The sequence below is a fragment of the Crocodylus siamensis genome, chromosome 5 (genome assembly GCF_052110815.1).
Source record: "Crocodylus siamensis isolate JL-2025a chromosome 5, ASM5211081v1, whole genome shotgun sequence".
Lineage (NCBI taxonomy): Eukaryota > Metazoa > Chordata > Crocodylia > Crocodylidae > Crocodylus > Crocodylus siamensis.
Genome location: NC_143399.1, coordinates 16,814,053 through 16,827,992, shown reverse-complemented (window position 1 = coordinate 16,827,992; position 13,940 = coordinate 16,814,053). Strand labels below are relative to the sequence as shown.

At 43.9% G+C, this 13,940-nt stretch overlaps 1 protein-coding gene across 4 annotated transcripts in view; it reads right to left on the bottom strand.

Annotated features, from left to right (window-relative positions):
• Positions 1-13,115, bottom strand: part of DNAJC6 (DnaJ heat shock protein family (Hsp40) member C6) — a 101,594-nt gene extending 88,479 nt beyond the window's left edge. For all 4 annotated transcript variants that reach the window (XM_090048644.1, XM_090048643.1, XM_090048646.1 and 1 more), the window contains exon 1: positions 6,856-13,115. Coding sequence is in view for 3 of the 4 variants with exons in the window: in XM_090048643.1 (XP_089904769.1) it covers positions 6,856-6,877 (22 nt within the window). In the remaining variant the exon portion in view is untranslated. The remainder of the gene's footprint in view (positions 1-6,855) is intronic.
• Between the last annotated feature and the right edge of the window lie 825 nt (positions 13,116-13,940).

Below are 13,940 nucleotides of genomic sequence, written 5' to 3'. Positions count from 1 at the left end.
AGGCAGGCAGGCAAGTCCTCCAGGGGTTAAGCATACAGAAATGGGGCCTTAAATGTTAATAGTGGTCAGGCATTGGAATAGAATACTTAGAGAAGCTGTGGAATGTCCATCCCTGGAAATTTTCAATAGCAGGTTAGATAGACACTTGGATGGGATGGTTTAGTCAGGAATATTCCTGCCGTGAGTAGGGCCCTGGACTCAATGATCTCACATAGTTTCTTCCAGCCCTGCTTTCTTGTGATCTGTAGGAACATTACAATTTTCTTTTTTTTTCTCCACGAAGCTTTTACCACTGCCTTTTAGGATTATTATTTGTATTGAAAAGCACAAAGGAGCCCCAGTTGAGGACCAGAACCCCACTAGGCTAGGCACTGGACAAAACAGATTAAAAAGTTGGTTCCAACCTCAAAGAGTTTGTCACCTTAGCGCTCACCACATGCACCTCACCATGCACCTCTATCCTCATGGACAGAATTCTGGTTCTAAACTGCTACTGTTCTCTTCAGTATCTCCAAGTGAGTTGTTTAACTGGACACTTCTTTCTTACATGCAGGTTATTGCTGTCAATGTCAGAGGCATAACTATCAGGCTCCTTAGGCAAACCTTGCCGGAGCACTGAGGGAAGGAGAGGGGAGATGCTGCTGAGTGCCAGAGGGGACTCAAAAAAGTCCCCGGTTGCTACTGCTACAACAAGTTGTTCCTACTACAGCAGCAGTACAATGTCTTTGCATCTAGCTCCATAGGTACCAACTTCTATTTTTGCTGGGGGTGTGTAAGATGATGGACCTGTGTTCCATTTCAGGTGGACCTGTTATCCATTTCAGGTAACAGCCCTTTTCCTGAGAGGAGTCAGGCTTCTTGGGCAACCACATACTCAGCTCCTCTTCCAGCTGTTACTGCAACAACAGCAGTGTGGGACTGCTGCTACTGCTGCCAGGACATAAAATCCCTGGAGACATCATTATTTTGGTGCCCCCTACTAAGTTGTTTCCCATGAGTGATGCCCCGCTCGCCCAAGCCCAGTTACATTACTGGTCAATATGCAGGCATATTGTAGTTACAGAAGAATAACACATGCATGATTCAAATGAATAAACCTTTGAGTTCATTGAAATGGGAAGTGTGTGATGATGAATATCATGATTTAGATCACATATTCTGTCATGAAAGGACCATGGGCCTGACTCATTTCCACTAAGGCTCCTTTACATCATTCTGGTAGCATAAAGGATGTTAGAGTGCACTCTCTAAGAGCCCTTTATACTGCCATGCTGGAGTAAGAGGACTTCAGTATAAAGTGAACCAAGCCCCGCATCTTCCTCTGTTTTGTTGTAGGTTGAGCTTGTTGCTGGTGCTTAATTGACTTTTTTGTGGCTTATAAGAGTGCACCTTGTCACCTGTCCTGGAAAGTATTCCTAGATGTATTAAAGGGTCTTAATAAAAAGACCTCAACAGCAGACTCTACAGCAGAAGGGACTTGCAGCCTTCCACCCCTCACAGAGATGCAGTCACATGTATCCAGTTGAATAATACGGTTAAATTTTTCCTGAGCCACAGAGTTTGTCTATGCCTTTCCCTAAGCATGTAACAGTTAGGGATGGCTAAAAAGCTTGACTCTCAGAAAATCTCACACCCCATACAAAAATGCATGTCTCATTTTTTGGTCTCAGTTAGGATGAAAAATATTTACATTTATGATCACTCAGACTTACCCAAAGGATAGCTATGATTCACTTAGCTATAGTGGAGACAGGTTTTAAATGATCATGAACAATATAGCTTGCAATTTAAGGTCCCAGTCCTACAAATACATACCCAAATACTCATATGGATACCTAACCCTCTTACCCTGAGAAATCCAATGGCATTTAAGTTAAGCACCAGGCTTTCTGGATTGGTGCCCACAAAGGACTGCATCTTTCACATTACCTGATTTATATGTGCTTGCAAAAATGTTGTTGCTCTAAACTTGCAGCATTATCAGTTACCAGCTTTAACACAGGATCATGCGATCTTGTTTTAGTCGAGAGCAGAACAAGGTCAGGCTGCAAAACTGCTCCTCCCCCCTTTAATACACCTTCATTCCCTGGTTGTTGCCAGATCTCCAAATCAGATTCAAGCCACATGCAACTATGAATCAGGAAGCCAGGACTCGAGGTGAAACTCTCCTAGCCCCAGGAGTTAAGTCACTTGGAAAATACCCTGTTTCAGTTTGAAGCCTGTAGAGCTGCCCACAGAACTGAGATGATGCTCTGTTTGGTGGCCTGAGTATGCCCTCGAGAACTCAATACTGACTGCCACAAACACCAGCAGGAACTCAGATGAGATGTTGCTGCAACCCCTGTAGAATAGCAAATGAGTTTGTAATGGCAGAAACTGTCAGGGGTATATTTTTAAGGTCACCATGACTTCAGTACTGATAACTGTGGACAGAATTAATAGATTATTAGCAGGGATCCTGGTTTTCCCAGATTGAAAAAAACTGCAAATTCTGTGATAAAAACTCCAAAATCCGTTATTAAAATTAAAGACCCCCCACAGCCCCCCACCCCTGCCCTGCTGGTGCCCCTCACTCCCCCCACAGCCCCCCACACCCTGCTCGTCCTCCTCACTGCCCCCCAAAGCCCCCCCAGCTCTGCTGATGCCCCTCACTTCCCCTTCACAGTCCCCCCCAGACCTGCTGGTGCCCCTCACTTCCCCCTCCAAAGACCCCAGCCCTGCTCATGCCCCTCACCCTCCCCACAACAGCTGCCTCACTCTGCTTGTGCCCCTTGGCCCCCACCCCTAGCCCTGCCGGAGGGGGCCCACAGCTGCCCAGGCTATGGGGCCAGGTCCACAGCTTCCTTCCCCCAACAGAAGGCAGCGGCTGCTGCAGCAGAAGGAGCACAGAGCCGGCTCCCCTACTGCTGCTGCAAGCTCAGGTTGGGGCGGGGGCAGTGCCAGCTCCTGGTCCCCCCCAGCCACAATCCGCAACCCCTCAGCCCTGCCGGAGGGGGGCCCCAGGTCCGTGCAAGCCCCACTTATCTCACAGGCTTCAGGCATGAAAAGTGAGCCTGAGCTGAGCCGTGGCTGACTGAGAGCCTCAGGTCCCACCCTTTGCCTGATCTCCCTCCCCCTCCGGGCAGGGCTGGGGGTTTCCTGCCCCTTTTGCAATCAGCTTTTGCAGTCTGGAAGTCTGCCAGTCTGCAGAGCTCTGTACAAAAAGGGGAAATCCATGAGTTTGTCTGCTAAAAGGCAAAATCCATTTTTTCTCTGATAAAATGGGGAAAGCCATGATTTTCTGTTTTTCTGTGAGAAATGGAAAACCCAGATCCCTGATGATTAGAAAGGAAAACAATCTTGTACTTTAAGGCACTGATCTAAAGTCAGAAAAATATGGCCCTACCACATGTCCTTTTTATCAAGGATTCTTTTTTTACCACATGGAAAATATATTTGTTTTTACTATTAAAAAAAATGTCATGGCAAAAATTCAAGAAAATAAAAACTTCAACCAATTTCTTATTTCAGACAGACAGTACTTGTCTGTCTTTTGACAGAAAAGAGAATCTTAATTTCCCCCAGAAAACAGACACTTGTTCAACTGAAAATTCAATTTCTGTCAAATAAAGGCAGTTGCAGATATGGATCCATTCTTGAGTGTATTCAAAGGGGTTGTAGTGACACGGTCACATCCCCTTTTCAGACCATGGTGCAGAAGTGGCAGCCGGGACTTTTTGGCTAGGGACAGAAATTACACATAAATCAGTGTAAGTTCAAATCTGTAACACAACAGACTTTCAGTGCACATAAACTGCTTTCAAAATGACTGAAACTGATTTAAGATAAACCTGGATGGATATACTATCAGACTTAACTGATTTTGGTTAAATCAGTTTATTGAACTTCTGTCCCAGAACCCCTCCAGAGTCAAGTTAACTCACAGTCCCCCAGCATCCCAAGATGCCTTGCACCTCTCCCTCTCTCACTCACACACACACACACACCCCTGCTCTTGCTGGATGGGTGAGCTAGTCTTGGCCCAAGCTGTCTGCTCCAGCTGAGCAGGGAGGTGTGCTCTAGCACCTTCCCCCTGGCTTCTGGTCTGGGTCACTGCAGGCATGTGGCTGCATTTCTGGAATCAAAAGTGAATGTCTGGTCACTTGCTTATCAGTTTAATTCACACAGCTTAGACTAACCTGCAAAGATTGAATTGATTCAGCCTCGGGTTTTTTGACTGTCTGCACTTAGCCTTTAGGTCCCTGAGGCAAGTAAGAATTCCCATCCCATTCCCCTCTGTGCTCAGCAGCATCTCTTCCCCTCCCATTCACTGCCCCCAGCTGACCCAGGAGCAGGGGGAGCTCTAGAGCTGGAGTAGGGCAAGAGAGGCTCTGGAGTGGGGATAGCCAAAGGGAAGGCCAGGGAAAGGGAGGGGAGCAGAGGGGAGGTGCTGCTGAGCACAGAGGGGAAGGGAGCGGGTGCTGAAAGCAGGAAGCGGAAAGGATTCTTATCTGATTTCAGCACTTAATCAAAAGTCCCCGGCTGCTGATTCCATGGCATGATATTCCTGCCCTGGGTGGGGGAAGGCTGAGAACGAAGCATGCAGGCATCTCTCTGGCTCTAGTCAGTGCTCCTGCACTCTCTTTACAAAATTCTGGGCCCACTTACAGATACAGTTCCAAGTTTTGCCGCAACTTTCCTGTAACTGCCCGTGCAACTCACTTCACCTCTCTGTGCCGCCATGCCCAACTGTATGGTGGGCTTTTTCATCCAGTCTCTTTTCTACCCTTTATAATTCTTATCTGCTTAAACTGCAAACTCTTCAGAGAAGGGACCGCCTCTGGTTACCAGTATCTACATTGCCTGGGCCCAATGGAGTCCCAGCCTCTGACGGTGCCTTTATATGCTTCTGTAATATTAAGAATTCATTAGTAATAATAATAAGCATTCCTACAGTAATATTTACAGTATTTTTATTTGAACTACTTATGCACTGAGAGGGATTAAAGAGTATCTACACATCGTTTTAAAAATGAATGGAAATTATGCCACCCTATTCCTCAGCATTAGTTCAGTACATTTCATAACGCTTCCAGAGCACTGTAGCGTAAGATCAGTATCTCTTCAGGAATCATCGGCTCATTGGTCATGTCCATAGTATATTCTTCTGTACAGTACACATGCTCTGACATTGCTAAACAGAAATGCAGCAACCTACATAACATAAAGTCCTGATCTTGTTTCAAATATTATACCGAAAGCATCATCATTTATTTAACCATCCCTAGACTGTAGGACCAGATTGTTTAAAGTCTATCCAGAAATGCTCTGAACAGTATATCTCAGTGCAATTCTCTCTCTCCTCCATCAAAATGCACTGACTGGCTTTGACAAGCATTTACCAGTGTGCTAGATTGTCCCTCAAAACATATAGGATTTTAGCAAATCCTAATATAAAATACACAAGTTTCTAGCCAAAAGAGTCTAGGAAATAAAAACATATACCAGGCAACAGCATAGGCTTGAGGCCTACACTATCTGGCTACATCAAGGATTAATCTGCAGCAGGGCAAAGCTGTATGCGAAACAGATTAGTTCAGTCGGCAATTAAATGCTGGAGCTTACCCTACCAACAGCATTCAGTGAAAACCAGCATTCAAGGACAAAATATGGTTCCTCTTTAAGGCATACAGTTTCTCCGAAATGCTGCATATATCATCTGCTAACATTTCTGGGACTACAAACAAGCAAGCTGTGTCACAGCTGGCTAAATATAGTGCAGCCTATGTTGTCTTAATACTGTCTGTGCCATCTAAATTACTTGATACGGAGTCACAGAGGGCTATTTTTCCCTTGAACAACACTGTGACTAAGAGAAATCCCTCAGTTGAGGGGATTTTAAAAGATGGAGGCCCTCATGCGAATTGGGAATGTGAATAAAGGTTTATTATTTTCCATTCCTACGGGCCTGTGTAGTAATATGGGTCAAAATGCATCAAAAAGAAGTAATAATTCCTGCTTAAAAGTCTCAGCAATCTAGAAATAATACTGTGTACAAGATGTCCCTTAGATATGGGAGTTTAGCATCAGAAAAACAATTGACATTACCACCACTGCTGTTGTCTCTGCTTTCACCTCTCTGAACAGCCTTGTTTGTGGCTGTCTTAACAACAAGGCAAATGTATTTTAATATAAATTTTAGATTCTTTCTATTCTGAGCTGAAACATCATTTTCCCCATAAGGAATACAGTGCTATATTGATCTCAGAATATCAGCACAGACCGTTCTGAAGGTCAGTTTGACAACATATGTTCTGAAAAGACTGAGTACCTGTATTTGATAATAATATTTATAATTCCTAAACATATACCTCATTTATATATCCATAGCAAGCAGACATGCACTCAGATATCACAGCATATCATTATTCTTGACACTTGAAAACATCCTCTTATTTTTCTTTACTAAAGGTAATCTGCTCAGATGATGACAACATTCATTAAAAACACAAATGTTTTGATATGTAAGCAAAGCTTCAGTCGATCTAGCCTCAATATTCTAGGTATGTGGAAAGGGGGATAGCTTTTCAGTTATACAGATGCTAAATTCACAGCTTGCCACTTATAAAATTCAACATCTTAACCTACCATCAAACAGCAATATTTGATGCACTGAAATAAAAACAGGGTTCACTGCAATCTCTTTCCTCCAGCATATTATATAACAACGGTGGGTTTCTTTAACTGGGGTTTTTGCATCACAGATACAGAATGCAGGATGCATTTTTTTAAAATGGTTACTCAGCACCATGTATTTAATTATGCACCATCTTATTCCTTTTCCATTATACACAGTTCCATTTAGTTTTTCCTTACCTTTATTTTCAGATTGCTTCATTCTCTTCTTCCTCTTGCTGCAGATCAGCAGGAAGCCCAAGCTGATTTGTGAAACACTGACTTTTGATTTGTCATTCACGGCCAGTCATAGGTCACGGAGGCTACGTCCATCAAGCACCGGGACTGATGTGTAATAATTGTATTTAAGTGTGTATGGTACTGGGTTATAGTTGAGATTATACAGAATCGGAGAAGGACGAGGATGTAAGCAGACATAACACACTTCCTAAAATGTGGCATGGAGTAGGATCTGGAGTCAAAGGATTTTCCCCTAAATCAATTCTGCACCAAGTTTGTTTATTTGTTTTAAATCAAAATCCCTTGGACCAAATTCAGCAGGAAAGAAGTGCATAGGTAAGACAGAATTCAGTAGCAGAGCACTTGGAAATCGGAAGGAAGTTTGATTAGCGAGACGACATGCCCACGGATTAAAAATTCAGATACATTCATTTCTATTTTTCGGCATTCCCCTTGGGAACGACACTTGCTGTTATAAGCTGTAACCATGCTGATTCCTTCTTGTGTTAAGCAGCCACTGTAAATCCAACATTGTTATGGAAAAAAAGAGAGTAAATTGCAGTGGACTTGAAGGACTGTCTATCTAGTAGTTGTATAAATGCTACAGCTAACAAGTCCAGTAAACACTGGTGCTTATTAAAAATTCTTATCACAGTCCTGCTGTAGTTGTAGCAGCATTATCAGCCAGGAGTTGTTTCTTCAGGGCAAGATCTTATTAAATAAATTCAATGGGCAGTTCTACTAAAGGTACTTCTACAGCTTACATTCCAATAGTATTTGAATATCTCGTAACCTTTAATGTAGTTATCCTCACAACTACCTCTGTGTAGTAAGGAACCATAGCTGGCTAAATTAAATAAGGAGATTAAACAAGAAGTCTGGAATAGAGAAAAGGATTGAGCTGATGACTTCCACTGTAGCGCTAACTGTGATAACACTGCCCCTCCCAGAACCCAAGAAAGTCATCTGTAAAATAAATGGACTTTCCTGCTAATTTATGTCCTCTAATTAATCACTGTACCTTTCCCAGATTAAAAAGCCAATGTGGGGATGCTTCAAGGTGTGTTGCAGCACACATCCAAGCAGCACGTTTAACAGCACCGTGCAGGGAACTCACAATTCTTGAAACAGTTCACAATTGGCAGAATATGAAACTCAAAAGAAGTATTCCCAAGGTGATAACCAGCCTTAATTAATTAGTATGTGGGTAAATGGAACATGAACCAGTGCTCTAACTAAAATTGGCCTAGTACTATCACTGGGGGAATCCAGTATGAAATATTAAATGTCACTCATTAAAGTTGTTTGTATTTGACAACAGACTGGGTTCATCTCTATCCATATGCATATCTGCATGGTCGCTGAAGGCTTTGTCATTGTAATTTTTGCTGCTTATTTGGAATTGCACAGTGGCAGGGATGATAAAATCTGGACTCCCCACTCCAAAAATAAAACAAATCTTGCTTACCCTATATGGGATTTTCTTTAACTCTTAGTAGTATTAGGACCGTGACATTAATTTGAGATTAACTGTAATCAAGTATTTATATAAAACTCAAAGAGTTAACATTTCAGAAGCTTCAGCTCCCAATCAGCACAAAAATAGGTAGTCACATTTCAAGACAGGTCAGCACATTTAATGGTAAAATCTCTTGAAACTCTAACCAGATGTAGCTTAATGGAACTTGATTGGAGCTTTTTTAAAAGTTTGGCCCCAACTGTGAGTACTGAACACTTGAAAATCTGGTTCAGTATGTTCACAGGGTCATATGCATACACAAACACAGCCAAACGTTCCCTAGAGAAGTATAAGCAATAGTGGGAACAGGACCCATTTTTTTTAAATGCATCCTCTACCCTTTCTCGAGCGGGTCTAGATGACACTAAAAATGCCAGGGTCCTTGTTTCACTAAGGACCAGAAAGGGCAGTGGGAAAGTGGCAGGATACTTTCCGTAAGAGTTTATTGCCAGCAGGACCTCAGAGGAGCATAAAGGAGAAGAGACTGTTGGTGTGTCTACACATGCATTAGATCCAGGAGCAGTGTGCTCACCAGTAAACTACTCACACGTAAATGTTCCCATGCAGGTGTCTACACGTGTCGGACAGTGGGAGTAGTTTTGCTGCTAATGGTAGCAAATTGCTCTAGCTTCCTGGGGCCCTGCAATGGGCCCCTGCCACCACCAGGGGGAGCTCTAGGGCTGGGGGCTGACAGGGAGCACTGGGCCAGGAGCCAGTTGTCTTCTGGCCAGAACTGGGACATTCATCTCTGCCCCCTAGAGACTGCCTGATGCCAGGGTGGAGACAACGTCCCCCAGGTTGGCAGAGGAGAGCTCCCCGTCCAGGCTCCCTGATCGTGGCAGGGGACTTGGAAAGCGCTGCAGGTGAGGGGCTGGTCCTAGCCTCCTACCCCAATCCACTGGTGTGGCAGCTGGTAGCAAACCTCCAGCTGGAATCCCTGCCCAGCCAGGGGCTCACTGCTAGCTGCCTCACTGGTAGATCAGGACAGGAACTACTCCTCACCCAGGCTCTGGTGGCGAAACCTGCCCTGGCATCAGGCAGCTCCCATGGGCAGGGAGCAAACTCCCACCCCCTGGTGGCCAGCTGACTGGAGCAGAGTACTACTGTACCATAACTACTTGCAAGTACATTTTCTACTTGCATTTGCAGGTAGACTATGCTACTTTGCAGTAAAGCATCTCATGTAGATGCATCCTGTGAGGAACATAAAGAGTCAAAGTGGAAATATTCCAGAATCTGCCGGTGAAAAAGCAACCACAACACATTTTTCCTCCTACGTGCTATTCCTGGTCTGTGTCAGGGCACACCTGAAATAGGAGACAGTCACTTTTGAACACTTAGTCCCTGCAGTATACTGGGCCTTTGCTCAAGGGCGCTCGCCTCCTGACCTAGAAGTGAGATGCTGCATTGGCCAGACGGTGAAGTTGTGAACTCATCCGGGCCCATAGCACAAGCCAGTTCTACCAAATTCTCCTCTGACCCTGGCTGTCTTCTGTAACACGAATGCTTGTTGCAGCAGTCAGCTGCTTGTTAGTAATGGATACTAAATACGGATAAAAATACAACACAAGCTTCTCACCCTCTAGGATGAATCATGGAAGCTCTACTGTGAGTTAAGTCATTTTTCTACTTATTTTTCAGTGTTAAGCCAAAGTTATGATTTGGGCCAATTACCGGTTTCAAGATCCCTAAAGAAAACATTCCCAACAAAAACATATTAGCTCAGCATGACAGACATGATTTTAAATGTTGCTCTACATTTAATATTCATCAAGTTCAATGATTGCAATGTCAGTGACTGCATTCTCTCCTACAGAACATGCTCAGCTCTCAGTGCAAACCTCTTGACTTTGGACAGAGCACTGCAGCAAAAGTCACATGGCCCAGGTCTGCCAACCCCACCATTAGAGTCTGAGTCAGTTCACTCATGAATCATGCTGGCTAACAGGAGCATTTCGAGACTCAAAGTTTTAGTGGTATTGAATGCAACTATGGTGACTAAAAGAAGCATTTTATTCATGGTGTTTTCGTCACAGAGCCAAGGAGGAAGATAAAAGAAATTGAGGAGAAAAGTGGACTTGTACTGATACCGTCTGCCTTGTTTCCTGTCTGTAAACAGCTACTCTACACAACTTCCTTTCCCAATACTAAGTCAGCTGGGGGAACATTTGGTCTCTTTTCAAATTTTGCCCTACTTAGTATGTCTGGTCCAGAGCAGATTGCGCTATTTAGCCAGGTTTGCAAAGCAATTTTATTTCCAGTGTAACTGTGCACTTTTATCAGCCCAATATGTACTGGACCAGCATAAAGCTCTAGAAAAGGGTAGAAAGGTATCTTTTAAAAGATGACTCTTTCGACATCTCTAGGCTCAAGTGACCCTTTTATACAAGAGCATGTTGCTCTCAGTGAGTGCCTTCCAGCTCTCGGTGGCAGAAAACGGAAGTGAAGCTCCTTTGCAATTGATATCTTTTCATTTTCAAGTTTATTTTTTTTGCAAGGGGAAAGGGATGACACTATTTCTTCAACACTATTTTTTCAGCCAGAAGAAGAGTCACTTCTTGGTGCCCTCATTTTCCCACTGCATTGACTCTTTTATAGTTGCTCCCTGCCCAGTTCCCCCCAAACCTCACCTGCGAGGACCATCATGGCCAAAGGCAGCAGTGAATGAAGTACAACACAAGCAATAAAGAAAAATTACCAAGTGTTTCCTTTGCACTCAGCATGATTACACATAGGGAACTCCTACAGCAGATGGAAGCTGAAACCCAGTATTCTGCAGAGAGCCGGAATCTGTATATATTGGGTTCAGCTGAGCAACTGGAAGATCTTCATCTAAGCAGCCTTGAAGAGCCCAACAATGCTAGGAACCATCAAAGAAGCAAGTCTATGTTAGACTATCACACTCTCACTCCTGAAATTAAGGGCACTACTACAGCTCAGTTTTAGAGGTACTAGATGCCAGCAACTCCATTTGATGCCTGTGGAGGCTGCAGGGACTCAGTTGCCCTGCCAATTGGGCAAGATGCTTTACAGCCATGTTTGCTGGCCAGAGAAGAATCATACACACAAAGTGTGGTCCACAGACCAAGAAGCACGAGATGCAGGAAAGAAGAGACTTTAGTGAGGGCATACATACAGCACAAAACTTCCACTCATTAGACACCAATGTCATGAACCCACTGGGCTGCCACAGATGGCACCGCAAAAGGGGACGGAGTAAGTAAGGAAGCTGCTCCCCTGGAAGGAGTAACACAACCAGAAATAAGATGGGAAAGAAATAGAATTTGTAACCCAGTTCCTCTTTGGTGTAGTTCCCCTAAGGCAATGCCACAAGCTGCTGTCAGACTTGATCATTTTTAAGGACCCTGGGCCTCAGCTAGGGTGGCCACTGGTCTTGTTTGATACTGAACCATTCTGTTTTTAAACCCTTTGTCCCCTGTCTGTATCTGAATGAGGAAGAACTGCAAAAAGCCCTGTTTTTCAATTCTTTGGTAGAAATACATGTCAATCATTTGTTCTCATGATTATATAGGCTTTCCCTAGAGGTAGGGTGGTTCACAACCAGGAGGAGCAGGATGCTGAGACAGCCAGGGAAGGAAGTGGCCTTTTCATGGTGGCCCCGCCCCTTACTACTGATGGGCCAAGGAACCCAATGACACCACCCTTCACTGCTGATTGGCTGAGGTGGCAGCTCCACCCTTCACTGCTGACTGGGGAGTCAGCATTTTATTTTTAGTAAGGTTTTTTTTTTATTAATTTTTTGCAGATCTTGGAGACAACCCTGGATTTTGCAGTTTCTGTGAAATCCACAAAACTGTTTATTAAGTAGGTCCCCACCAATTAGTTAAGATTTATATCCTTGGTGAGGGGCATGTTAAAAAGTTGTATTCACCCTGCTGGAACATGCTGTTTTAATTCTAAACTGACCCCGTGTAGATGCAGCATTCAGCACTACAACACATTCCCAATGCCAGGGACAGGGGAGTTACTGTTTGCGTGAGTAAAGAACTCCCCTAGAACGCTGTATGGCTCACAACATAAACGGATAACTCTGACTCTTAACCCCCCTCTACACATTACAGGCATCACCCACTTAAGGTAATTAATTGCACAATTAACTAGTTAAGACCAGCCACACTTGCACAGTAGGTATCGCATCATAAAAAGCTCCAACCAGCTATAACATTAGACCTCAAAAATGGGTACAAACTCTATAGCTGGTTCCTACTCCACTTTAAAATGTGCACATGTAGCAGGGTCTTCATTGCAACTGATGGGGCAGCAGGGATGCATCACACTGGTGCAACTGAGGGGACTCCCAGCCCCAACAGCTGCAGACTCTGGGTCCTGGCAGTACAAGGACCCAAAGACCTGCAGCTGCGGATGCTGGCTGCCAGGACCCAGTTCAGTCCAGGCAGCTGGGGGCATGGCTACATTAGGGATGCATGAACCCCTCAAGGCTGGGAGATGGTAGCAGCCTCAACTGAGGGGGCTCTCAGCTGCAGGAACTTTCTTCTCGGCAGTGCAGGGGAGGCCCAGGATCAGGCTCCGCCTGCACTGGCAATAAGACACAATACGATCTAACGCACAATCCCATGCAGGATGGCAGGAAATGTGATTGTGTGGATCATGCATTAGATCCCATCACACCTTTACATGCATGTGTAGAAGGGCTTTCGTGAGTTAACATGGGGCTGGGCTGGGCTGGAGTTTTTATTGCACTGTAGCCTCACTGATGCTATCAAACATTTGGCAAATCCACACTTGCATTTTATCCCATTTTTTACTGTCTTTAACTCTCCTTCCCTTCAGTGCTGATTCTTGAATCTTGCATACTATTGAAGTCAGATTAATGGGTCTGTAATTGCCTGGATCATTTTTCTCCCCTTTCTTAAATATAGGCATTATTACATTTGCTATTCTGAAGACTGCCCTCAACTTGATAGATGTATTCACAATTCTGCAGTTTCATGTGTTAGTTCTTCCCAAATTCTGGGATAAAGATCTTCCCATCACTCTGCTTAAACACACATTAATATCTTTGAGTTTTGCTTCTGGCTTGGATATGATAAATTCCCTTATCCTCATTCCCATTAGTCATCTTGCCTTTACTTGCAATTCAATATCCTTGTTATTGCAAACTGATGCAAAAATATTCATTTATTTTCTGGGCTATGTTGCGAATGCTTTTAATTTCTACCCTACCCCCATTACACAGCAGCTCACTTTTTCTTTCTTTTTTTTGATTAGCATATGACTAAAGAAACTTTTATGTTTTAATTCCCTGAGCAAAGTCTACCTCAGCTCAAATTTTGGCAAGTCTCACTTTCTCCTTACACTTTCTGACCTCCAAGACCTAGCTTTCTTTACTGATTAGTCCCTCCTTGGGATTGAGCTCAGTTTACATCTTGTTTAAGGAGTTTATGTAACTAGAGCCTCATGCTACAAGTTGGTCTCCTTTACTTAGGTTACAAATTCCTGCCAGTTTTTGGAATATTTTTAAGTATAAGGTGTAATCTTCCTCCAT